The sequence below is a fragment of the Erythranthe guttata genome, chromosome 10 (assembly GCF_056151865.1).
Source record: "Erythranthe guttata isolate IM_541 chromosome 10, IM_541, whole genome shotgun sequence".
Taxonomy (NCBI): domain Eukaryota; kingdom Viridiplantae; phylum Streptophyta; class Magnoliopsida; order Lamiales; family Phrymaceae; genus Erythranthe; species Erythranthe guttata.
The window spans coordinates 37145-64261 of NC_142542.1; the positions used below are offsets into that span (position 1 = coordinate 37145).

The 27117-nt window shown below is 39.5% G+C and overlaps 6 protein-coding genes across 13 annotated transcripts; all 6 read left to right on the forward strand.

The window, feature by feature from the left end:
- The first annotated feature begins 2615 nt into the window (after window positions 1-2615).
- LOC148767195 (uncharacterized) lies at window positions 2616-3919 on the forward strand. Its single transcript, XM_088823861.1, has 2 exons — window positions 2616-2642; window positions 3013-3919. The coding sequence occupies exons 1-2, from the start codon at window positions 2616-2618 to the stop codon at window positions 3826-3828; spliced, it is 843 nt and encodes a 280-aa protein (XP_088679987.1). The 3' UTR covers window positions 3829-3919.
- Window positions 3897-5886, forward strand: LOC105950062 (uncharacterized). The gene is made up of 2 exons (XM_088823862.1): window positions 3897-4393; window positions 4482-5886. Exons 1-2 carry the CDS (start codon window positions 3897-3899, stop codon window positions 5884-5886), a joined length of 1902 nt encoding a protein of 633 aa, XP_088679988.1.
- Window positions 5887-9990: 4104 nt separating this feature from the next.
- On the forward strand, window positions 9991-12541 carry LOC105953223 (bifunctional protein FolD 1, mitochondrial). 3 transcript variants are annotated; one of them, XM_012976872.2, is made up of 6 exons: window positions 9991-10420; window positions 10767-11031; window positions 11250-11566; window positions 11693-11929; window positions 12008-12175; window positions 12286-12541. In XM_012976872.2, the coding sequence occupies exons 2-6, from the start codon at window positions 10848-10850 to the stop codon at window positions 12454-12456; spliced, it is 1077 nt and encodes a 358-aa protein (XP_012832326.2). In that variant the 5' UTR covers window positions 9991-10420; window positions 10767-10847; the 3' UTR covers window positions 12457-12541. The 3 variants fall into 3 exon arrangements, with proteins under 3 accessions (XP_012832326.2, XP_088680014.1, XP_012832327.2); XM_088823888.1 differs by having other exon boundaries at window positions 10306-10420; window positions 10835-11031; XM_012976873.2 differs by lacking the exon at window positions 9991-10420 and having other exon boundaries at window positions 10438-11031.
- A 672-nt stretch (window positions 12542-13213) lies between these two features.
- On the forward strand, window positions 13214-19352 carry GAUT7 (galacturonosyltransferase 7). 4 transcript variants are annotated; one of them, XM_012976867.2, is made up of 10 exons: window positions 13214-13829; window positions 14013-14044; window positions 14127-14183; window positions 14367-14426; window positions 15075-15120; window positions 15248-15288; window positions 15375-15673; window positions 17003-17357; window positions 17468-18013; window positions 18650-19352. In XM_012976867.2, the coding sequence occupies exons 1-10, from the start codon at window positions 13676-13678 to the stop codon at window positions 18926-18928; spliced, it is 1869 nt and encodes a 622-aa protein (XP_012832321.2). In that variant the 5' UTR covers window positions 13214-13675; the 3' UTR covers window positions 18929-19352. The 4 variants fall into 4 exon arrangements, with proteins under 4 accessions (XP_012832321.2, XP_012832320.2, XP_012832322.2 ...); XM_012976866.2 differs by having other exon boundaries at window positions 13220-13829; window positions 15075-15138; XM_012976868.2 differs by lacking the exon at window positions 14367-14426 and having other exon boundaries at window positions 13232-13829; window positions 15075-15138.
- A 633-nt stretch (window positions 19353-19985) lies between these two features.
- LOC105952761 (uncharacterized) lies at window positions 19986-22223 on the forward strand. Of its 3 annotated transcripts, XR_016033901.1 has the most exons (3): window positions 20153-20276; window positions 20580-20683; window positions 21197-21405. XR_016033901.1 is itself a non-coding variant. In XM_088824200.1 (2 exons), exon 2 carries the CDS (start codon window positions 21329-21331, stop codon window positions 21962-21964), a length of 636 nt encoding a protein of 211 aa, XP_088680326.1. In that variant the 5' UTR covers window positions 19986-20276; window positions 21197-21328; the 3' UTR covers window positions 21965-22223. The 3 variants fall into 3 exon arrangements, 1 of the variants encoding a protein (XP_088680326.1); XM_088824200.1 differs by lacking the exon at window positions 20580-20683 and having other exon boundaries at window positions 19986-20276; window positions 21197-22223; XR_016033902.1 differs by lacking the exon at window positions 21197-21405 and having other exon boundaries at window positions 20154-20276; window positions 20600-20662.
- A 532-nt stretch (window positions 22224-22755) lies between these two features.
- CML42 (calmodulin like 42) lies at window positions 22756-23980 on the forward strand. The gene has a single exon (XM_012976403.2). The coding sequence runs from the start codon at window positions 23137-23139 to the stop codon at window positions 23737-23739; it is 603 nt and encodes a 200-aa protein (XP_012831857.2). The 5' UTR covers window positions 22756-23136; the 3' UTR covers window positions 23740-23980.
- The last annotated feature ends 3137 nt before the right edge of the window (window positions 23981-27117 follow it).

Consider the following 27117-nt stretch of genomic DNA (forward strand, 5'->3'; position numbering starts at 1 on the left):
AAGTATGACATCAGATGTAGTTGAAGTAGGACATCTGATGTACTCGAAGTATGACATCAGATGTAGTTGACATCTGATGTACCTGAGGTATGACAGCAGATGTAGCTGAAGTAGGACATCTGATGTACCTTAGGTATGACATCAGATGTAGTTGAAGTATGACATCTGATGTACCTGAGGTATGACATCAGATGTAGTTGAAGTAGGACATCTGATGTACTCGAAGTATGACATCAGATGTAGTTGACATCTGATGTACCTGAGGTATGACAGCAGATGTAGCTGAAGTAGGACATCTGATGTACCTTAGGTATGACATCAGATGTGGTTGAAGTAGGACATCTGATGTACTCGAAGTATGACATCAGATGTAGTTGACATCTGATGTACCTGAGGTATGACAGCAGGTGTAGCTGAAGTAGGACATCTGATGTACCTTAGGTATGACATCAGATGTAGTTTAAGTAGGACATCTGATGTACTCGAAGTATGACATCAGATGTAGTTGACATCTGATGTACCTGAGGTATGACATCAGATGTAGCTGAAGCGGGACATCTGATGTACCTGAGGTATGACATCAGATGTAGCTGAAGTAGGACATCTGAATGGCCTAGTCGATCATATGTCGAATATCCTCTTTGGTTATCTGAACCATGTGAGGTGGAGCTGGTTGATGAGGGTCTTGCTGAAGGTTTCGAAGTGGATCTCGAGCGCGACCTCAAGTGTCATCTCGAAGATAGCCTCGAGGATCATCACGAGGGGGTCTAGAAGGGGATCTCGGTCACGACGTCAGGTGACGTCCTGAGATATGTCTCGAGGATCATCACAGGATGGTCTAGAAGGAGATCTCGGTCACGACGTCAGGTGATGCCCTGAGAAGTTGTCAAACCTGAACCTGCACGTGGCAAGTTGGTTGTTGTTCTGAGGTTGTGCTATGGGTGAAGCCACAAGAGGAGCGTTGGTTTCCGTTGTGGCGATGCGTTGTGCTACTGCTTCAGTAGCAACGCGGGAAGATGCTTCCGTAATCATAAGTTGAAGGGCCTCCTCGGTTATCTGAACCGTTAGAGGAGCAAGTAGAAGTTGATCTCGTTGAAGGTTCGGCGATCATATGTTGAAGGTCCTCTTCGGTTATTTGAACCGTTCGAGGGGGGCGGAAGTAGACCCCCAGAGAGTCGATGACCCATGGCGAATGAAATGTTTTGGGGGCACTGTGAACCCCCAGGGAGTCGATAACCCTTGGCGAACGAAATATTTTAGGGGCAGATGTAAGCCCCCAGGGAGTCGATAACCCTTGGCGAACGAAATATTTTGGGGGCGATGTAAGCCCCCAGGGAGTCGATAACCCTTGGCGAGCGAAATGTTTTGGGGGCACTGTATACCCCCAGGGAGTTGATAACCCTTGGCGAGCGAAATATTTTGGGGGCAGATGTAAGCCGCCCCCAGGGAGTCGATGGCGGTGGTGCCATAGGTGGCTCCACATGTGGAGCAGGTGCTTGTATCGCGTTGGGAGCATTTGCTCCCATCGTGGCGATATATTGGGTCTCGGCCTCTGTGGCAGCGCGAGTTGAAGCTTCTGCTATCATGCGTTGAAGCGCATCCTCGGTTATTTGAACCATTCGAGGAGCAGGGAGTGGTGGATCGGCGAGTGGTGGGTCCCGAGGGGGGATCACCTGAACCTCGCGAGGCGGATCCATGGGATGTGGAGGAGGTGGCAAGCCAGAGCCTCCACAAGGTGGGAGGTCGTTAGCTGTGTCATTTTCTCTCCGAGCAGACGCCTCAGGAGGATCTTGTTGGCTACGTGATCTGGTTTGCATCGTTCCCACAGACGGCGCCAAAATGATGATGCTAAAATATTAGCTCACCTAGGGTGGTGTAGAAAACGAACTGGGAGAGCAAAGCAGATCAGTAGCTTGACAACTTGATGATCCTGAGGTACCTGCGATCATAGAACACATAAGCTAAGTCGGGGGTTGATCCGGCGGAAACCCCTCCAACGCTCAAGTCAGACGTGCTGATCATAGAAATAGTCCAGAGAATACCATTAGTAGTATTGCTCAGATAATAGGACGTACCTTAATAAAATGAGTAAAACCTCTATTTATATGTCGTTTATTGGGTTGGGTTTGCTTTGATGGGCCCAAACCTTACTTGAAGGTGTTTGGGCCTCGGTGATATTAGTCTTCGATATTGGGCTCGTAGCCCAGTAGGTAAAGAAATTGTAGGCCCATTGGATTGGCCCAATTAGGCATATCAATATCATACACGTATCTAAAATCAAGTGTACCCACTCGTGATATACAATTAATGTGTGAATATATGACAATTATTTATAGTCATCGGCCAACAACATGTTGTGTGCATGCATGTCTAAAGCGCATATATATCCCATAACTATGTATGATGGTGATCTAGAATTACTTGCAATTAAATAAACTGAAATGCTAATTGTAGCGGGACTTTTACTGAAATAGGCTTATTTGCAGCGGTACCTTTTCATTTCAACTTTTCCAACTTTTTGAAATTCTCAAAACGCTCTCAACTAGCAAAAGTCCCGAATTAAGATTTTCGTGTTTTTTTAATAAATCGACTGCCCGACGACAACATATAACAATATGGCCGATCCTGACGAGTTTTACGAGGTAAATCGAAGAAACTCCCGGATTTTTTTGGTTTTTCGTCGGGTCTAACGTGCTGTGTAGCACGGGAATCCCAAAAATTAGGGTTTCCCGTGCTGTACAGCACGGGAGCACTTTAAAAAAAAAAAAAAATTGAAAATACAGGTCCCGTCTTGGGGAGCACGGGAACATCGTGCTCCCGTCTTGTGGAGCACGGAAATATCGTGCTCCCGTCTTGTGAAGCACGGGAATATCGTGCTCCCGTGCCATAGAGGACGGGAATAGTAAACCTCCGTGCCTTCTGGCACGGGAACACCTAAATTTTTTTTTTTTTTTTTTTTTTTTTTTAATATTGTTATTTATATACTAATTATTACTTGTTATATCTTAATAGGGTACTGAAGGTGATTTTGACGATGAGTTTACAACTGACCGTGACAAAGCGTACAACGAGTACGAGGATCCCAACATGTGTTTCGATGTTCCTCAAGACACACCAACAACTTCTGAGGATCAGAGTGAACATTTCAATGTAGGTGTTGAGTTTGAAACTGGGAAAGAATTAGTGGAATGGGCAAAAAAAATGGGTGCTACTCATGGTTATCGATTGATAGTAACTTCAAGCAAGAAAAACGTGTATGTAGTAATTAGATGTCATTTGTCTGGGGAGGGACGTGAAAAACGAACCGTAGGTGCGATACCACGGAATGTGGGAACAAAAAAATGTGGATGTCCTTTTCGTATATACTGTAGCAAAAGTTCAAACGATGGACTATGGCGAATGAATTTAAAAAGTGGCATTCACACTCACCCGATACTACCGTATCCTACCGGACAAGGACCGGATAGTCGTTTGACACCAGAAGAATACGAGGTAGTGAAGTTACTTAGAAGGAGTCACGTGAAGCCGGCATTAATTATGGATCGATTGAGAAAGGATAATCCACAGACATCAACGAGCGTGAAACATGTCTACAACCAACTTGAGAAGATGAAAAAAGAGAATATGGCGGGGAAGACTGTGATACAACACGTGATGTCGAACCTTCAAGATTCTGGATATGAATATTGGTATCGAAGTAATGAAGGTGATGATACACTTACTGATTTGATGTTCGCTGCTCCTATTTCGTTGAAACTTTTGCGGTTATTCTCTCACGTTATATTGATGGACTGCACTTACAAAACCAATAGGTATGTTGTTAATTAGTATTTATTATTGTGCTATTTTACATATGGTGATTGCATTTGATATTTATGTATTTACGTAGGTATGAGATGCCACTTTTGGAAATAATTGGAATCACTCCTGTTGGTAAGAATTTTACAATTGCTGTTGCTTTCATGTCACATGAAGATGCAAACACATACGAATGGGCTTTGCGTTGTTTGAAATGTGCTTTAGGGGGGCTGGTACCTAATGTGATATTGACGGATCGTGAATTGGGACTTATCAAAGCAATGCCTCTAATATTTCCACATTCCGCTCATTTCTTGTGTTTGTTTCACATCAATAGAAACGTGGAAAAAAATGCATCGAGATTTATTGGTAGTACTAAACACGGGCTTATATTTCGGCGCATACAGTGGGCAAAATTAGTGGAATCAAAAACAGAAGAAGATTACAATGATAATTACGAGGATATGGTTAGACGCTATGGTTGTTATCCCAAATTGATATCATACCTTGACGATACTTGGCTAATTTACAAGCACAAATTCGTCAAAGCATGGACTAATAAGATTTTGCATTTTGGGAACACGTCGACATCTAGGTATGTTGGGTTTCATTATCGTCTTGTATTTTATATTATATTGTGGGCGTTTTTATTTATTAGTTGTTATTTTAATGGCTATTAACAGGGTGGAAAGTGCTCATAAATCGTCGAAAGGTTGGATTAATGCTTCTACCGGTGGTGTGAACACCATTCAATATCAGCTCGACTCCGGGGTTGAGTATCAACTAACCAAGATCAAGGGTGAGTTTTCAAAATGCAGTTTAATCCGATTGCACTCATCATCGTATCCGGTATTTCAGGGTTTGATATGCAAAGTCACACATAAAGCATTAAATTTGCTTGATGATGAGCTCAAAAAACCGGGGTTTGAAGACCCATCTCTTTGTGATCACGTTTTGTGGGATACCCATGCACTTCCTTGTGCATGCCGAATTGCGTTGAAAATCCAGCAACGTGATACATTTATATGTATGGATCTACATCCATTTTGGAGTACCATGCACGTTGAAGAACCAGAAATACCCGAAGCACAGATGGATCGTGAAACAAATATGAGAGACCGAATAATCAGACTAGCCACGGAAGTGTTAGAAAAAGATTATATGACTCAAAAGATGACTGCTGATTACATGAATAGCACTATTCATCCAGACACCACCCATTTGGCAGAGCCTGCATATGTTATACCGAAAGGAAGGCCAAAGGATAAACCGACGAAGAGAGATAAATCCGGTTGGGAGTTCCCACCATTCCAGCGGAAGCCGTCTACTGGTGAAGAAAAGGGTAAATCGTCTGCAGGTTCTAAGGGTCGAAAAAATACTTCTACCGGAACCCCACCATCGAATGTAACCGATCCCGGTTCTGGTCGTGGACGGGGGCGGGGTCGAGGGAGTGGTAGATCAAGTGATGAATCCACTGCCAATCAGAATCGTACGCCAATGCCTCGAAAGGAACCGGGCGATGAGCTCAATTTCAGATCTTACATCCCAGGTTTTGTGGCAGGATCTATTGTGTCGTATGTTAATGTTGTAGCAGATGGAAATTGTGGGTACAGATGTGTTGCAGAAGCAGTGTTCCGAGATCAGAACAGATGGAGTCGTGTAAGGAGAGATTTGATTGCCGATATGTACGAGCATTTTGGTACGTACGCATCGCAAAATGGTCAAGATGAAGTCATCCGATGGATAGAAAAATGCGATTGGCAAGAAGGACCGTGCAGTCGGGACAAATGGATGTCATTTCCGGATATGGGAATGTCGATAGCGACTAAATACAATGCGGCTCTGGTTTTATACGCCATTGGCGGAAATATAACCTACTTACCTCTAGTTGGTCCGGGTGAATTATCCCATATGATCCATATGGTGTTGTTAGGAGACCATTTTGTCCTTATCCAGTTACCGGTTAATTGTCCTCTACCACCTATCACTCCACAGTGGCGACATGTTAGAGCCGCAAATCTTGCCCACTTGTCGGAAATGTTCGAAGAACGCCTATACATGTGGCGTCGTTTATCTAGGTTGGGATAGGTCCTTGTATTATTTTATTTTAGTTGGTATGTATTTGGACCTTGTATTATTTTATTTTAGTTGGTATGTATTTGGACCTTGTATTATTTTATTTTAGTTGGTATGTATTTTGGACCTTGTATTATTTTATTTTAGTTGGTATGTATTTGGACCTTGTATTATTTTATTTTAGTTTGTATGTTTGGACCTTGTATTATTTTAGATGGAAATACCATAAATAAAATAGTCAAACAAAAATAACATAAATGTCAAACAAATACAAAACATAGCCAAATGTCAGAAAAAACAAATAAATGTCAAACAAATACAAAACATACCCAAATGTCAGAAAAAACAAATAAATGTCAAACAAAAGCCGTCTACTGTCTACCCCTAGACCTCCTCGAAGTGCCACTCGTCCCACCCGGTCGCCGACGCGGTGGTGGCATCTCCATAAAGTCGTCGTCGTCGGAATCTCCAGTGGGGGATAAACCTAGAAAACGTGCATGTGGCTCCACACGAGGCTGTAACTGGACACGTAGATGCTGGGGTATCTCGTGCATGTGCGGATGGATGATACGCACAATGTCATAAAAGTCCGGCTGAATAGGAGGGGGGCGTACGACTGGCGGTGGTCGTTCTGGCGCTGGATCCCGGTTGATCACGTACTGATGAGTACGAGGAACGTACCACTCCATGTACCGAGTGGCAGTCTCAGACGGCGGCCAGGCTAATGTCCTACCGTCCATCGTAATCGAGCTGGTAGCCAGGTCCATCCACTCCTGCACTGGAGGATCATACCGTACCTGGTACGTCTGTCCTCCAAGCGGACCACGTAGGCACGGCTCTCTGGACTGGATGTAGCACTGCGGAACGGTCTGTCTGAAGCCAAACTGCCGAAGGACGCGATCCGGTAAATATGGCTCGACAATCTCCATAAACTGTATGCACCCATAATATAATGTACGCGGAACGCGTCTATGTACGTGCGGCCCGTAAGGCATCCAGTCAATCTGGAAAATTATATTAACGTAATAAAAATTACATTTACATAATAATTAATAATAAATAACTTCAACAATTAAAATACATACCTGATCGGCCTGCATATCATCAAGCATCCTTCGGACCGAGAGCAAGTCCGAAATACCCTTGCGTGGTTTCCATTTCAGGAAACGAGGCTGCATCTCCCTATAATCCGAATTAATAGGTGCTCGGAAAGGGCGAAAGTACTCGTAAATCCAGCACTACAAATAAACGAGACTATATTAGATTAATATTATCTTAAATCACAATATATTATATTACATTAATACTACCTACGTTATACTAATTATAATAATATATTATATTAAAATTTAACTTAAATACCTGGAGCAGTAACGTGCAACCCGCTAACCCCTTCACGTGGGCCCTACTAGCCAAGCCCAACTGTCGGTATAAATGAGCCAAGACAGCTGCACCCCAAGCATACTCGCCGACGTGCTCGAGATCGGAAGAATATCTCATCCACGTTGGCTTGAACCTGTCTACACTCCGGTCGGGGAACAAAGCCATACCGATCAAAAACGTCAAATATCCTACAACCTTCTGCCGACAAGTTCGGGACCGACTACGCACACGCTCCACAAACTCTGACCATTTTATCCCACTATTGCCGAGCTTGGCATGCGCCTCGACCATGTCCAAATCAAGAACCTCAGCTAGCAACAACTCACTCATAGGCCTCTCCTCAACAGAATCACCGTGCACCGCTAAACCGTCAACACGCAACCCCAAAATCAAATGGACATCATGTAGGGTGATCGTCATCTCACCCCAAGGCATGTGGAAACTGTTCGTTTCCGGCTGCCACCTCTCTATAAATGCCCCCATGAGTCCCTTGTCTACATTTTTAATGTAGAAGTACTCGAGTGAGTCTAGGCCAGATGCCTCCAGTAGCTCTAACTCATCCTGCCCGTAAGGAGCCATGAGTTGCTTCAACTCATGTTTCCTAAAAGCATTAAGCGCAGTAATCCTTGACTCACATCGCCCCACGCTGCGCTCCTGTAGAATTTCTAATTTAATCAGACAAAATATATTAAAATAAATATATTTAAAATATATAAAAATAAATATATTTAAACTTACATGTCCTGCCCAAATGTAGTAGGCAATATGACTCTTAAAACTAGGAATCATCCTCCAATCAGTCGGTCCTCCTGGAGCCGGACCATGTAACTCAAGTGGGCCACTGAAAGTGTCAAACTCGTACCGAGACTTCCGTGCGCGCGCGGCCGGGACGGGAACATCATCATAATCGCTCTCAACATGGTCATGCTCCTCCTCGTGTCCCTCGTAGGGGATACCAGACTCTGCCCCTACAGATCGAATGCTACCCGCCATAGATCTAGAACTCTGATCTATGTGGGGAATCTCGTCCACGACCGGTAAACCAATGTCGCGCTCCATAACTCTCCTACGACGATGAGATGCAGTCATACGAATGCGCTCCGCTTCCGCCTCGGCTTCAGTCGCGCCTTGCCCGCCATACCGAAATTTAATCTTCGGAATTTTATCCGAACTCGAAGAAGAACCCATAAGCCCTTTCCCCTTGTCCTGACGTGCCATCTGTAAAAGATTAAAAAACAAATTAAATAAAATAATTAAAAAAAAAAAAAAAAAAAAAAAAAAAAAATAGTTTGAATTTCCCGTTCTGCAGAACACGGGAACTTGAAGAATTTTCAAGTTCCCGTGTTCTGCAGAACGGGAAACTCAAAAAATTTCAATCGCCCGTTCTCCAGAACACGGGAAACACAAAAATAAATTTTTTTTTTTTCGAAAAATTTAAATTTCTAAAATAATTTGGAACTCCCGTTTTGTGGAGAACGGGCACTTGAAGCACCCGTTTCCTGGAGCACGGAGAACTCAAGAACGTTGAATTTCCCGTGCTCTGCAGAACGGAGACCTCAAGATTTCTTGAATTCTCCGTTCTGCAGAGCACGGGAACTTCAACGTTCTTGAGTTCTCCGTGCTGCAGAAAACGGGTGCTTCAATTTTTTTTATTTTTTTTTCCGAAATTTGCTAGATCTATTCTTAAACACGTGTTTTTACCTAAATTGGAATTGAAACTAATTAAAAGTAGTAGGAAATCGAAAACTTACCGGAATCGAGCCTCGTTTGTACGGTTTGAATGTCGAAAAAAATTTACGAAATTCAAATTTCTAGAGAGTGTTTGGGAGTAGGAGAGAGAATTTGCAAGTTGGAAAAATTAAAATGAAAAAGCTACCGCTGCAAATAAGCCAATTTCAGTAAAAGTACCGCTGCAAATAGTAACACCCTTAAATAAATAGTTTTAACAGAGTTAATTGAAGAAGTAAATAATATAATAAATGAAATAATAGTTGGGACTTGGGAGGAGAGTGTATAATATGATATGATGAATAGAGACAGACAGACTAGTCGGGGAGCAGGTAAAGAGATCAGGACGTGACAGACAGTCGGGCAGATCTAGAGAGGTGCGTGGTGTGAATGTGATACGATATATGGATATATATTTGTGTCCATGCATATAATTTAATAATTTAATAATATATATATATATATATAATGAGATATAATCTCATGAGTTACCTAGAAAACAGCATGCAGCAACTTTGCGTTTGACATTTTGCTTTCAACGTTATCATCGCCTTTGCAGCTTTTTATTTCCCTCTTTCGTTTTATTCATTTGCTTCTTTCTTTAATTTGCCTTTTTTTTTTCTTTCTTTCCCTTTGACTCTTTTATCCATCTCTACCTGACCTGTCTACCCCCAACTCCCCTCTCCTCTCTCTCTCTCTCTCTCTATAATATATTATTTATAAATCAATACAAATACATTATTGGATATAAATTGGAGAATATAAAAAAAGTATATATATAAATAAATTTCTGGGCACGGTCTTTGAGTAAAAAGGCATGCATTGATATATCGAGCTTGTAAAGGTTTTGGATCCAAATTTATTTTTGCATTGTTATTAAAAAATGAATATGTTTAGTAGCCAGTAGGGGGTGTTGGCTGCAAAAGTTGAATAGCTTTTACGACTTTGGTCTAGTTGCTGTCAGACTCAGACACATATCCCAATTCCCAAACTGGGTTTGCACGTGACAAACATACAAATAAATAGTTCTCATTATTATTCTTTTTAATTGGGTATTGTATTCGTATAATATCATGACTTGTTGTTAGTAACAGGGCTCGGCCTTTTCTAATAATATCAAGATAACCTTCCTTTTCTTAATCAAGAAAGTATTATGTTATCTTCCAATTTAAAGGCCCAAATAATCGTCCTATGTTATCTCCGCCAATTTGAAGTCCCACTTAATCGTTCCTATGTTATCTGCCAATTTGAAGGCCCAACTAATCGTCCTATCATATGCTATCTGTCAATTTGAAGGCCCAACTAATCGTCCTATCATTTACTCCTGGAAATTTTATTATGGCCCAACACAACATCATCATCCATTGACCCAGTCCCACCCACTGTGTACAAGTAAACCTGAGCGAACGAAGATTTCCGCCTGAACCTATTTCTGGTATCTATATCTCTTCTGGATTTTATTGACAATTGCACTCTTTGGTGCTCTACACTTTACTTACTTTTGCTGTGTTAATTATTTATTATGCCTTCCCTTTGCAGTTTCATTTTTTGCATCTTATTATATTCTGCTGTGTTTCTGATTATTGAAAATATATCGAATATTTTTTTTCTATTTACGAATGGAGTTATTATTCTCAAATGATTAATTGGTTGCATTACTTGTTGTTGTTAATTTAATTGGATATAATTTGGATTTTGGACTTCTTCCAACTATGAGGCCTCAATTCCACAATTGCAGCAGCATGTGCCTATATTGATTCTTCATTTCTTGTGTGTATTAGTTCAATTGTTGGTGCAACTTGGCTGAGCTAAAACATTCAATTGTTTGAATGAGATATATCATAGATAGATGATGCCTAAGAATGGGAGGAGGAAGAATGTTGCCTATTTTGGGAGCCTTCCGGCATCATATTTGTTTGAGGACGAGCTCTCTAACCGCATCAACACCACGTGCTTTCACTAGCCAAATTATAAAGTCCCCCTCTCTTCTCTCACTTGACCTTTCGGATTCATGGTCTGAAGAATCGTATACCGCCGAAGAATACTGTAAGTACTTAATTCTCTTCATTCCTATTTCCTGGTTTTGTAGCTTTTTAGTGAAGGAATTTTCTAGTCAATACCTCCTCCTTATTTATGGACTATAGTATTCAAGATAATTTGTAGGTGTCGGACCTGACCGAACTCTATTTTCTGTCTTGTCTTGTGTGATTGTGGAGGACAAAAAAAGTGAATAATTACATCAATTGTGGTTTGATTTATGGCAGCAAACAACTGCATTGCTAAAATAATTGATGGAAAAGCAATTGCTGAGAATATAAGATCTAGAATAGCTTCTGAAGTATGCAGAATGAAGGAATTGATAGGACATGTTCCCGGTTTGGCTGTCATATTAGTCGGTCAACGAAGAGATTCTCAAACATATGTCCGCAACAAAATCATTGCAAGCGAAGAAGTTGGCATCAAGATTAAGATGATCTCGCTTCCAGAAAATTGTGATGAATATGAAATTTGTAATGTTTTGTGTAGATTTAACAAGGACCCTTCGGTTCATGGTGTTCTTGTGCAGCTTCCATTGCCACAGGTGATTATTATAGTGCTGGCTTGCATTCTTTCTGATCTGCTTTATTCCTAACTAGTTTAGTTGGAGAACATATCATACATTGTACGTACGTACGTACATTCTGATGAATATAATTAAACTGAACAGCATCTGGACGAGGCCAAAATACTGAATGTGATAAACGTAGAGAAAGATGTTGATGGTTTTCATCCTGTGAACATGGGGAATTTGGCGATGCAAGGAATGGAGCCATTGTTCATTCCTTGTACCCCAAAAGGTTGTATTGAGTTACTTGTGCAGTCTGGTGTTGAAATCACAGGGAAGAAGGCTGTGGTCATTGGCAGGAGCAACATTGTTGGATTACCAATGTCCTTGCTGCTGCAGGTAATATATCAATCACATCATGTATATTTTGCTGAATATATAGTTTTAATGATCGATAATCATTCGTTTGTCGGGCAGAGGCACCATGCTACTGTGACTGTTGTTCATGATTTTACAAAGAAGCCGGAAAAAATTACCCGTGAAGCTGATATATTAGTTACTGCTGCTGGAGTTGCCAATCTGGTCCGTGGTAGTTGGTTAAAGCCTGGTGTTGTTATAGTTGATGTTGGAACTAACCCAATCGAGGTGACGTTTTTATTTCCGTTGATGAAGAATATTTATTACTAGTTAAAGAAAGTCGACAACAGTAGCAAATTTTGAATACAACACATTATTGGGTGAATTAATGATTGCAGGATAGGAGAAGCGAGCATGGGTACAGACTCATCGGAGACGTGTGTTTGGAGGAAGCAATAAGAATAGCTTCAGCAATAACGCCTGTGCCTGGAGGAGTTGGACCTATGACTGTTGCTATGCTGCTTTACAACACTCTTCTCTCAGCAAAACGTGCCTTCAACTTTACTTAACCATATCTATCAATCAATTCCTCACCTCAAACCATATGTATCAATCAATTTCTATTTTCAAACCATATGATACTTCTTTACTTTTCCCCCCTTTCTCATTTTTACCCATTACCATATATTCCTTTTTTCTTTTTTTTTTTTTTTTTTTTTTTTTTTCTGAAGATATAAATATCTTGTATCTCATACAATTTGAATTTTTTGAAGATGTCCCCTAAAAATGCAAAAATACCATTCTACCCCCAATTAAATAAAATCGGCAATTAAAATAGAGAAATCAAATTCGCGGAGCTCCCAAACAACACAACCACTAATCCGCAAAGTAATATTACCTTTTTAGTACTGATAGTAGGATGTAGTCAATTTTCAGTTGATCCTTTTTAAAATTGAGGTGCGTACCTCAATGTAAAAAACGAGGCATTTTTGTTGTATAGGGTAGTTGAATGTAGTATTATGGAAATTTTCTACACGATAATTCCAAATAAATCCTCAACACGAAAAAATTGCGACCGATTTTAGATTTGTCTCCGAATTTTCTTCTGATAAGGCGTGCATTCTACGTGGCGAAGAAGTAAGCCATCGTGAAAGGCAAGCAAACAAAGTGCTGTTTTGAAACTGATTCTGGAAAATATTTTCATATTTTCTAATTTATTAAAACCCGTGAGTCATAAAACTATGAATTAATAATAAATATATAAAATATTAATTAATTAAACATGAATTAAATGGTTGGAATATCTACTTATGAAATGAGTATCGATATAATAAATGGTCGATTATGCAAAAGCGAAGGGTAAAAACAAAGCTAGCTATATCAAAATAATTACTTTTAGATTATATTTTAGGGCATTTATCATGAAGCGGGGAGTTAAATATGAGAATTGATAGTTAATTGGATTAAATGTAAATAGAGAGTTTAAAGGCAAAGTGTAATTGGTCCCCCTACTTTTGACAAGTTTCTCTGGCCATCTCTCTTGTGTGCGCGTAATTGTTATGATTCTGTAAAGGGGATGAAGATTGAAGGGAAAGACAAGTGTAAGAATCATACTCTGAGAAAGTAGGAATTAAATTAGATTGTTTTTATGGTTTGGGGTTGATTGCCGGCGACGGGGAAGAGGTAATTGAAAATGTGGTTTGTTGTTTATTGAGATCGCCTCCAAAAAAGAAAAAAGAAAAAAGAAATCTGAAACAAGTGGAGAAAGAAGAAAATTGAGATTGAGGGATGAAGGGTGGGGGTGGGGGTGTTTCAGCATCGTACTCACTTCCGGCGAAGAGAAGATGGAAGGGTCTCGTGATAGGGGTCCTTGGCCTAGTATTTCTTTCCATGCTCGTACCCCTCGTCTTCTTGCTCGGACTCCATGTCCACCCTACCACCGGTAACCCCCTTTCTCCTCCCTATGGTTAGATCTGTTATATCATTTGCTCGATTCAGATCCTTCAAGTTGTTTTGCTCTCTCAGAGAGAAATTTAATGAACTCAATTTTGAATCTATATTGTTTTTCCATCTTCAAAGTATTCGTGTTTGCATTTGGTTTTCTGATTTTTCTCCACTATATCAGGCGATGGCACTGAACAGCGGGACTCAGCCTCGGTAAGAATTTCTCAACCTTCTTCAAAGATGTTGAGAGGGTTTTCGATTGATTGTTTTCTTTGGTTCTTCTTTATGCAACCAGAATCATGTGAGAGTTTATGATCAACACAATGATGCTGATACAAGAAATCAATCTAAGGTATGGAAAATCCGTACGCATTTAATCACGAATACAGACTCGGTGACAGCTTACCGACCATTTTGAGTGCTCTGTGAATCACACACACACACACACACACACACACACACAACACATTTATATAAGTACTCGTATTTTCAGTGCGCAGAGATGCACATAATTTCTTTTGTTTTCTGTTTGTAGGTTCACCAATCAACACATATGGATGATCTTGTAATAAGATTCACTCCATCTCTCCCAAAGGTTCATTGTCAATGTCATGATGGTTAAGAATACTGTCAGCTCGTTTACAGTTACATTGTGCTAATTTTATGCTTTTATTGAAACAAATATTGGAGATGCCTCTGGTAATCAAGTAGCTGTATAGAGAATGAAGTGTGTTTATAACTATGGTGTATATATAAAGCCTCTTGATACATCGAAAGAAGAACAAGCAAACTAGCATGATAAATTTAAAACATCCATCTGAAGATTTTGCATGATTGTTGCGAACTTCTTTACTATCTTACACTAGCCCTCTAGCCTCCATTATGTCAAAGGAATCTATACACTCGTTCGAGAAAGTACTCTTTCACAATTCACATACATAGCATAGGGTGTACACATATGTGAAATGTAGGAAGTGCAAATTAACCCTGGAAAATTAAATTCTGTTGCACTTCTGCTGTATGTAGATGTGCACATAGGTTGACCGTTTAGCACTTTAAGAGCTCTTATAAACTAAATATATTGAACAGAAGACAGGATACATGTTCAATATACTTCAATAGAATTATCCGTACTTCCATAAAATCATCTGTATCTTTGGCTTTCATAAAAGGATTGGCTTGCGGAATGATTTCTTAGGATAAGATTTCAACGCCTTTACCTGTGTTGCTTACATTTTGTCAGGTTCTTGAAAATAGCTCTGTCCGTGAAGGTGGGAATGATACCAACGGTAAGGGACCAAATCAGAGTAAGTATAAAATAATCTTCCCTAATAAATTGCATCTTTGTCCCCACCAAAAAGTGCAGTTTCATGTTTCTATTTTTCATAATTTTGCTTTTTCAAAAAATGTTCGCAGGTTTTCCAACGCCAGCAGATGTGCCAAAACGAGTCAAAAAGGTAAAATTGCTATTATCCATTTGCCATTGGAAGTACCTAAGTTCTGCATTGCTATTGCTTATCATTGGCTGTAAGTTGTGTTGCAGAATAGTGGATCTCTTGATAGAGATAAAACTGGTGAGAACATGACAGGTGCTGATGAGAATGAGATGATTTGTGAATTAAAATTTGGGAGTTACTGCTTATGGCGCCAACAACAGAAGGAAAAAATGGAAGACTCTGTAGTGAAGAAAATGAAGGACCTACTTTTTGTTGCTCGGGCTTACTATCCTAGTATCGCGAAACTGCCAGAATTGGACAAATTGTCTCATGAACTGAAGCAAAATATTCAGGATTTTGAGCGCGTTCTTAGTGAAACTACCACAGATAAAGATCTTCCCCCTCAGTATGTTCAAACACAACCCTAAAATTTAAGCTCCTGTTTCTGGTTTTTTTGTCTTTGTTAGTGCATTCTGTTATCTGGTTTCAACTTATCTGGGAACTTCTCTCCATTAAGTTTATGTTCTCAATAGCTTTCCCTTCCTTTTACAAGGAGCGAGCGTACATAAACCAGATTAGACTAATCTGAACCTCTATTGAATTCGTCTATTTGGTTGGGTTCCATGTTGTATTTGACTTCAGTTTGTTCGATGTGTTTGGTAAATTTCCAGCCCATATTTTGTGTAAAATTGAATTAGTTATATTTTATGCTGACTGTAGAGGTTTGAAGATTGAAATATTTTTGTTTTATGGTGTTGTGCACGACAATGCATGAAATCTTTGTTGTTTAAAACGTATTCTATAGGTGCATGTAAAAGCACAAGTATGTCTGGAAATGGAGATTCCAAAATTGGAAAAAAAAAAAATCTTCTGATAGAAACAGTTAACACTCACCCCTTTGTAATTGGTTTACCGAGTTAGGAAGGAAGGTGATGTAACAGTAGTGGTTAAAGTGACATCAGGTAAAGCACATGGGGTAATGTGGAATTAATCCTAGTTGTTATTAGCATAATAGTATTTCAAAAGGATGGCCTTATATAATGGCCTTACAACACAAGCACGCACACAACTGGGATCGAACCCAGGACCTCCCAGTACAAGAGTGGGAAATGTACCACACGGGTAGCTGTTTATTAGCATAGGTAACATCATCATTATTATGTGACCATACTGCCACTTGTCAAAAGTCAAAATCTGTAATTTTACATGGGAACTCCATGTCATTTTGCTTGGCAAATGCTTACGTGCGGTTATAACACAGGTCGATGTTTCATTGCTAATGTTTGCACCTGGTTGACAGTATTTTTAATCGGACAATATTGACTAATCTTTTACAAGAAAACACTTCAATTCATTAGATTATACTCTTAATAACATTTCTTTCAATTGGAAATTTTCGTTCTAGTGGTGCAATTATACCTATTTGTAGCCTTTGATCATTTAATAACTCATTTATGTAACTGCAACATTGATTAGTTGATTCCTGAATATGTAGCTGTTAGCAGCTCGGATATGAACTTACATGGTTTTGTATGTCATAAGTGTGGCTGGCAAGCTAATTGTTCAGCTTTGTTCCTTGCCCTTAGTTATTGACTTATTTTTTATATAATTGGAAATTATGTTTGCTTCCAGATAAAATAACGTGCTCATAATACATCTGCATTAAAGTGCTCGGTAATGCAAAATTGCAATGAGGATCTGGAACACTAAATAATGATTTTGGCCATTTCATCAGGAATATGCAGAAGTTAACAATGATGGAGGCTGCAATAGCAAAAGCAAAGTCATTCCGTGTGGACTGTAATAACGTTGATAAGAAGTTTAGACAACTAGTTGACCTGACGGAAGATGAAGCTAATTTTCACATGAAACAGAGTGCTTTCCTATACAAACTTGCAGTTCAAACCATACCAAAGAGTCTCCATTGTTTATCAATGAGATTAACTGTTGAGTATTTTAGAACTTCTTTTGAAGTTGAGGAGACACTGATTGAGAAATTTGTAAACCCAGACTTGTACCACTATATCATCTTCTCCAGGAATATACTCGCATCTTCTGTAGTAATCAACTCAACTGCACTAAATGCAAAAGTATGATGTCTTACCCTTGTCTTTTATACGTCTTCTCTTCCCTTAGCTTCAAAGTTCCATTGTACAGTTTGCATCGTTTTGCCATTACTAAAGGTTAATTCTCTTTGCAGGAAAGTGGGAAACAGGTTTTTCATCTGTTGACGGACAGGGAAAATTACTTTTCTATGAAATTATGGTTTTTCAGAAACAACTATGGGGATGCTGCAGTTCAGGTGCTGAATATTGAAGACCTTAAGTTGTATAATCATCATAAGGTGGCACCGTTAGATCTGTCATTGCCTGAAGAATTTCGTGTTTCCTTTCGTAGGGTTGATAAACTGTCTTCTACTCAGTTTAGAACGCAATACCTATCTATGTTTTCGCATTCCCATTATCTCCTTCCTGAGATATTTCAGTCTTTGAAGAAAATTGTGGTCTTGGATGATGATATCGTTGTTCAGAGCGACTTGTCAGCCCTCTGGAACATTGACATGGGGGAAAAAGTGAATGGTGCCATGCAGTCCTGTGCAGTGAAGTTGTTTCACCTAAAAACTTACTTGCCAAGTAGCAATTTTGATGAAAACTCTTGTGCTTGGACCTCGGGAGTAAATATTATTGATTTATCTAGGTGGAGGGAACACAATCTTACTGGAAAATATCAGAGGTTGGTGCACGAGGTGAGTGCAACCTTTTATCATTGACATATTTGATTTTACTCATTTGTTGTTCCACTCTTGGAATGTCTGGGTTATAACAAAAAGGAAAGTATGGTTTAGATAGAACTGTAAATAACTGAGAAGAGATCAAATGGGCCTACCCATCAAATGGAATCCTTGAGATTATTTTATATGCTTGGCAGACATTGTTGCTGACAGAACTTCTGAATGGACGGGACCAGGTTATAATTGTGACAGATTGGAAATTTGTGGAAAGGACATAAATAGAGAACAAATAAAAAAGAAGAGAGAATATTGGAATTAAAATAACAAGAGAGGAGCAACAACAGAGTGATCTGATTCACAAATTAAGATGATATATTTCAGAATATATTGCCGTTTGAGACTCTTCTAGTCCTATATAGGGTGTCAGTTCTCTTCTAGTCCGTTTTTATGATGTCAGGTCTCTTCTAATCCTTTCAGAATATATTGGTGGAGACACTAATTTTCCCTAGCTAGAATGTACTGTGCAGGTCTTGGAATTCTGCCTTTGTACCTTGTATATTGGTTGATGTATCGTTCTACATGTGAATCACTGTTGTGTTTGATTTTCACGATCCTGGATAATTCTAATTGTTGGTTTTTATGTTGGAACAGATGAAGAAAGGAGAGGGAATATCTGAAACAAGTACATTAAGCGCTAGCCTGCTAACGTTTGAAGGTCTAGTTTATGGTCTTGAGGATAGTTGGATGGTATCTGGTTTGGGCTATAACTATGGAGTGGATTTGGAATCCATCGAAACAGCTGCAGTATTGCATTTTGATGGGAGCATGAAACCATGGCTGGAGCTTGGCATTCCTAAATACAAAAGCTTCTGGAGGAAGTTTCTGAACCCACAAAATCAGCTTCTGAATGACTGTAATGTGAATCAGTAAAAATGTCATATTGGCTTCTGGAGCAACAACCTAATTTCCATTCTGTTTTAAGCTGACGTCAGACTAAGATCCATCAGATCAACTTGATCATGTCCTATTCCTCATGTGTTGGTGGTCATAAAAGAGAAAAATAATGGTGAAAAGGTAACATCTCTGGGTCGAACAACAGTCGATCAAGTTACACATGACATGCCTATCTATTACACTGAGCATGGTTGGTAGCTGGAGAGTAGTGATACAAGTGCTTCTTTTTTTGTTTTTATTATTCACATTTACTTTTTCATGCTTGCTTGTTTAAAGATTGGCCATTCCTGAGAAGAGGAACGCCAGGCCCCCCAAAAAAATATTTGTTTAATGCCCGTTGAGAGCGAATATTACATTTTGTTTATTTTTACACATAATTATTGTGTTCATTGTCTTCAAATCATTCTTGGCTTGCAGGTACACACACACATATATGTATGCGTAGGCATTATTTGCATTCAGCTTACTTTTGGGCTGTGATTTCTTTAGGTTGACCCTTCTGGTGGTAATCTTATACTGTTGGAATATATGTTCCCTAATCAAAATCTTTGTACCGTGAGAGACTGAGAAATGGATGGTGGTGATGGATTTTGTACTTTTTTCCGTTGCTCTCTTTCTTATATAATAGTACTTGATGCAAATTAGTTTCAATAATTTTGCTCTTGTCCACCTGAAAAAATAATGAGTCAACTTTTAATATTTTATTGTAGGTTCACTCCCGTATTTAAAGAATGTGTTTAATCAAAAGAATATATATAGTTCCCAACTTTAAATAAGCATGATTATTGCATGTGAATTTTTCTGTATATAGATACTCATTACAGATAACTAGGGAAGCTGGTGAAATGTAGTTTTATATAAAATTAATTTTATTAAAGAAAATGAAGAAAAAAATACAGAATTAAAAAAAAAATAAAAAATAAGAATTGTACAAGTATTGATAACGAGACCGATTGGAAGTGCTGATCTGTAGGAATACCACAGGACAAATAGCTTCCCCTCTCCGACATATACTGTAGCATTCAGTTTAGCTGGGAAATTCTCTATCTCTATCTCTCTCTCTCTCTCTCTGGGAGAGAAAAGAAGAAGAAACAGAGAAAAAAATATTGATGTTGCTTTTCATTCAATTGAAAGTTATAACAACTTCCTTGTTATTAATTAGGATCTAAACATCAAGACGTGAACATTAAGACGTGAGGAGGCGATCAGGCTGAATTAGAGAACGAGAGATAGAGAGAGGGGAAGAAGAAGAAGGTGGGTCCGATAACGGGAATGGGTGAATTAATCTTCATCTTCCAACTTCCACCTCACACTAAACTTTATGGTAATTTACATTTAATTTGCATATCCATACATCTATATTTGTAGTTTCAATTTCATTTTTCCTATAATACACTTAAAAGCTATTCATCATAATTAATTACAACAACATCTCCCATAATTTTGTGTCACATATCTTAAGTCGATTTATTGGATTTGCAGATTAGGAATATATATTTGAGTTCTGCCCAGTCTAATTTGTTGGTATAATAAATGATCAAATTTTAGGCTATACTCGTATAGCCATATATAATTCTAATCCCTTGAATTACAAGTTGGACAATTAATGATGTATCATTTTGGAAAGGCATATATATGTATATATAGTGGCAGGATACATTATAGAATTCGAGGCGCAGTGAAAGGCCACGCTACCAAGATGACGAATCACAATAGGGGATTTTCAGCCAGGTTTGTTGGCATATATATTACTCCCACTAAACTATTTAGAGAGAGAGAGAGAGTTGATGAATGAATGAATGAATGAATGAATGAATGAATGGACCCCTGACCTAATAACCATCAACTACCTCCTACTTTTTGGCTTTAAGTTTGAAGTAATTACAAGTGTGAACACTGGGACTTTAACAATTCTTCACGGGGCATCTAGACAAAATTACACCATTAATTAATATTATTAATACAAATAAATGTTTGTTAATATATTTAATCACACCGCATGCATCTTTTACTACATCTGTATCTGTATAATATATGTATATGGTTGGTGATGTTGCAATCCACTCTTTCTTTTGGTTGGACTTGGGTATCCGGTGGTGTTTGTTTCTTTAATTAATTAATAAATAAATAAATAAATTAATGGTCTGGGTAATTAGAATTCCCCGTTGATTAAATAAATAATTAATTACTACTCCAAGCAGCTAGGCTTAATAAGTACTTGTCGTTCTACTTGTACTACAACAGGGACGGGACGGGACGGGACGGGAGGCACTTTGCTATAAAATTACCCAATAGTTTTCTCTGCCTGCCCAACATTAATATTTTAAATAATAAAAATTCTCCAACCCATCCATCCATCCATCCATCCATCCATCTATGGAGGTGGAAGCACAGTCGAATCAGCAAGTGAAGAAGAAGATGATGATGATGGGCACGGACAGAAAAAAAAGTAGTAGAAGAAGAAGATGCATATGTCTCTCTGTTACGGCCGTTATTCTCTCTCTGGGAATGTTGTTTCTAATTCTAGGGCTCACAGTTTTCAAGACTAAGCGTCCCGTTACAACCGTTAACTCCATCTCTCTGGACGATCTGGATCTCTCCATCGACATAGCCAGGCTGAGTGTCCGGTTGAACGTGACGCTAGACGTCTCTGTTTCCGTCGAAAACCCTAACAGAGTCGGCTTCAAGTACACCAACAGCACTGCTTTCCTAAGATACAAAGGAAACGACGTCGGCGAGGTCCCCATCCCGGCCGGCAAAATTGGTGCTCGCGACACCCGCAGTTTGAACCTCACACTCACCTTGATGGCGGATCGGCTTCTCTCCGACTCCAATTTGTACTCCGACGCCGCCTCCGGCACCTTGCACTTTCAGACCTACATCAGAATTTCAGGGAAGGTGCGCCTACTCTTCAATATCCACGTCGTCACCTACACCACCTGCGATCTCCAAATTGATCTCATCAATCGGGCGGTCTCTAGCCAGAAGTGCCAATACAAGACCAAATTATAGTCGTGTTTTCAATTTCAATTTCAATTTCAATTTGGCATTAACAATACTTGTGTCATTGTCGGGATCTCCATGGATCTATTCTGCGGAGAAGTTGGTTTTGCTTTACCTTAGGGCGTGTCTCTCTCTGTATATCCTCATCTCAGCTGTATTACCCTTCTTCTTATGGAGTAGTTATTACTACTACTGGTATTTAGATGATTCCAGTTCAATCATTTATGTTATTCCTGATTTGCTGGCATAATAATAATAATGGGATTTCTTTCTATGGTCGGCAGAATCGGATTAAGGCCGATGGAGATTAATTATCTTTCTCTGTTAAGTTAATATATAATACAGAGTAATAGTTAGTGATATGCAAGCCGAGCCGAGATTGATTGATTGATTGATGATGATTAGCAGGCCCAGGATCCAACAGGACTCTCAACCCAATAATCAAAGAAGCCTCAATTTCAGGGCCTGCCGCCTTCGATCCACTCATGTCTGTCTTATTATGGTGAACGAACCTCCTAAGCCCAACTTATTGTCTAAAACTCCTTGTGTCATATCCTACCAAAATAATGTCCATTGACAACTTCTAAGAAAAATGGATTTAATATATTAACTTTTGAATTTTTAAAATAAAATATCCTACAAGTATTTACTAAAATTCTATAACCACCCAATTACCAAATATTAATCTCTATTATTTATATACCGAGTTGAAGTTGGTAAGTAAAGGATGGAGGAAAGTCATCGTTTGTGTGCCAAACTATATACGGGAAGACATTAATGCATTTCTACTTATTAATCTACTTGTTTGTATTTTTTTATTTTTTTTCAATTATAGGTCAATAAATGACAAATCAAAATGTACTACTAATTAGTCTGTCATATTGGAATAAAAGTTGTTGCCAGTAGAGAGAGAGAGAGAGAGAGAGAGAGAGAGAGAGAGAGGAGAAATGGTCGTTGTTTGAGGGCGTTGAATGCGCGTGTTATGGCCACATTAAATTATATTCTCCGAAGTCGTCTCTCCTATCCTTCTCTCTCTATCTCTCTCTCTCTCGCTCTATCTCTCTCTATATATATATAAATTCCACGGAAAACGCATCGGTTGCTCATTCGTCGATCATTATCATTTATTATTGGGCGAATTTGAAAAAAAAGCTAGGTAGGTAGGAGAAGGAGATAGATAGATGGAAACAGCAGGCGGATCTGAGGAGATGGTGAAGCGCAGCAGCATAAGCTTGGGCGGCGCTAGTAATTCATTCAGGCTGCGGAGCCCAAGCCTGAACGCGGTGAGGCTGAGGCGCATATTTGACCTATTCGATAAGAACAAAGACTCGGTGATAACGGTGGATGAGCTGGGTGAGGCGCTGTCTCTGCTGGGACTACAAACAGATATTAGTCAGTTAGAGTCGATGGTGGGAGCCTACGTTAAACAAGGAAACCAAGGACTTAGCTATGAAGATTTCGAGTCCCTGCACCGATCCCTAAACGACGTCTTCTTTGGATCAGACGATGTGAATAATGAAATAATTGGTGATCATCGTTCAGATGATGATGATGATGAATCTGATCTGAGCGAGGCCTTCAAGGTTTTCGATATGGATGGTGACGGTTACATATCTGCTCGGGAATTGCAGTCTGTTCTTGGTAAATTGGGATTGCATGATGAAGGGCGTGAGTTGGACAGAGTTGAGATGATGATTTCCTCCGTAGATCAGAATCACGACGGCCGCGTTGACTTTTTCGAGTTCAAGCATATGATGCGCACCGTTATCGTTCCTTCTTCCTAGCCACATGCATCCATCCCATCCCCAATCCGATCCGGTCCGATCCAATCCTTAATATTTCAATTCACTAGCCTCTTGTTCTTGTATAATCTTATTCGTCTTCTTTTTATATATCCAGTACTGCATGCAATGGTACATGACTACTAGTATTACTGCTGGTTGTTATATATATCTTATATTTCTTTCTTTTCTCCACATATATACATATCAATTATCATGAATGAAATGCTACTTTTGTTTTCAATCATCTAATTTACTTACACTATTGGTATTATTTTGAGTTTGATGCAATTCTAGTCTTATGGCACTTAGTTTGTACTGTAGTGGACTGGAATGTGATAGATACGTGGCTGTTGTTCTTTTGGGAATTTCGAGCCCATTATGAGTAAAATGAAGCCCATTCATTGGCAGCAATGGCCCATAACTATTTCCATATCTTATTATTATTGTATTATTCAACATCATGCAAATGCAAAACACCATAAACTGCTCCATCAATCAATCAATAATATAATAACATTGCGTGGCCAATAAGTTATAATCCTCGTCACTTGTTTACACATTTTACTACTATGAATGAAAAGTCCAACGCTTACATGCTCCTGCGTGTCAATAATACATTTGTAAGGCCCAAGCTAAGGCTTATCTTAGCTAGATTAAAAAAACAAAAATGGGAACCAACATCAATGTGGAAAAATTAGCTAATAGTGCTCCCTAGATATAATAATGAATTATCACTAACAAGGATATATATTTTCTTTTTGGTTCACTTTAAATTCATTATTCGAACTGTTGTGGGTTCAGGCTCACAAACAATAACAAGCTACACAAAATGAAAACCAAACCAAGAAAGAACACACAGATTTCATTGTGTTGACTCAACCGACTATTGACACCGATGCAGATAATGCAATTACAATTGTCACAGGTCTAAAATTGAAAGCTATAAAACAGATAAAGAACACAATATTTAAAGTGGTTCGACCTGTATCACCACAGGCCTACATCCACTGTGCAGAGAGAACAAAATCCACTAGATCAAGAAGGTTACAGATTACAAGATAGTGATTACACTCAAACTCTCAACAGCTATTTCACCTAAGCTGTATTGACACTCCCCTGTGTATATCTCACTGTTTCTCTCTTGTTTCCCAACCCCAAATCTCACAAACCCTGTGAAGATTTTCTTCTTGTTTTCCCTCTTCTTGAGAGTTTCCTCTCTTTCCAGCCCTTCAAGCCTTATTCCCTTGATTAGCCTTAGCCTACAAGCCTCTCCACCAAGTGCTTTATATATGCTGAAAACCCTAGCAAATAGCAAACTTGGTCCCCAAGCAAATCATTGTAAGCTCGACAGGTGTCCACCACTGTCAGAGTGGTCCTCACGGGTTCTGTCTTCTTATGTAACAGCTCCTTACACTTCCAGCTCATACTTTGACTTTTACTTTAACTGATGCACCAGATAAAGTATCTACTTGGCATGTACACGTGGATATGAGTCACAGAATAACAATTCTCCACCTTGACTCATACTCCACGTAGGCTTCTCTTCTCTCTCTCTCTCTACACCCTAGCTTCTTACCAAGCTAGCTCCACCTAGCTTCTTACCAAGCTAGAACCACCTAACTACTCACCAAGCTAACACCTTCTAGCTTCTTACCAAGCTAGCACTGCCCCACCTAGCTTATAACCAAGCAAGCACTGCCTACAGCAGCTCACCAAGTCCATACAGTGATTGAACTTTGAAACCGGTAAAGACTTTGTTAGCATATCAACAGCATTCTCAGCTGTATTCACCTTCTCCACCTTCACATCAACGTGTTTCGACACTTGATGTCTTATCAAGTGAAATGTACTTTGATTGTCACAGTACATATTCACATTCTCATGCTCAATCCTCAACTCCTGAACCATCCCAATCATCCACATAGCTTCTTCGACTGCCTCAGTCACTGCCATGTATTCAGCTTCTGTCCTAGACAAAGCTACCACCGATTGGAGGTTTGACTTCCACCTCACTGCAGTCCCAAAGAGAGTGAACACATATCATGTTAAGGATTTCCTTGTGTCAATACTACCAGCATAATCTGAGTCCACAAAACCCTTCACCGCATCACCTTCTATTCTATCATTCCGCTTGAATAGAAATCCAATCTCAGCAGATCCCTTCATATATCTCAAAATCCACTTGAGTGCTTCCCAGTGTGCCTGCCCTGGATCAACCATAAACTTGCTGATCACACTTGCAACGTGTGCCAAATCCGGCCGACTGCACACCATGCAATACATCAAGCTCCCAACCGCATTAGCATATGGCACATTTGACATGTACATCTGCTCTTCATCAGTTACAGATTCTTGGGACTTTGAGAGTCTGAAATGCTGCCCCATAGGAGTAGACATTGCCTTGTACTGATGCATGTTGTATCTCAACAAGGGTTTCTCAACATAAGATTGTCGGGACAGGAACAAGTGACCACACCGTCTGTTCCTCACTATCTGCATTCCCAAGATCATCTTGGCAGACCCCAAATCTTCCATGTCAAACTCAGATTTCAGCTTCTCCTTGATATCATATATCTTCTCTTTGGACTTGCTTGCAATGAGCATGTCATCCGCATACAGCAACAAGTAAGCTCTCACCGTTCCTTCTGCTTTCCTCACATATACACCATGTGAGACAGTTGTTGTAACATTCACCTGTTCCAACACAAGGTCATACCGAGCTACTAGTGCCAACATGATTCTGATTGAGCAATGTTTAACCACCGGTGAAAAGATTTCCTTGAAATCTATCCCTTTCACCTGTGAGAATCCCCTAACAACCGATCTAGCCTTGTACCTAGGCTTCTCCACCTCGGGGATTCCTTCCTTCTTGAAAAGCCATCAACAATTCATCGGCTTCTTCCCACTTGGTCTCTTCACTAAGACACAAGTCCCATTCTTCTCCACTGAAGCTATCTCTTTCCCCATAGCTTCAATCCAATTCCTCATTTCCTTCCTATTTGCTTCCTGGTAAGTGGCTAGCTCACCTTCTATCTCAAAAGAAACATTGAGTGCAAATGAAATCATATCAGCTTGTCCAAACCTTATAGGTCGTTTAATTAGCCCCTTGGTTCTACCTCTGGCCATATGGTAATCCCTCAGATCATCCTCTGATGCAGAACTCTTACTGTGATCAGATTCTTTTTGAGCATCTGTGGTCACAGCTTGCTCAACTGTGGTCTCTTGCGGAAACTCCACCTCAATCTGAGTACCATCACTTGAATTTCTTTGAGTAGATTGATATCCAATAATCTTTGTCATCTTCGATTCATCAAAGACTACATCCCTACTCACATTACACTTCCCTTGACCAGGTTCCCGATACCATAACTTAAACCT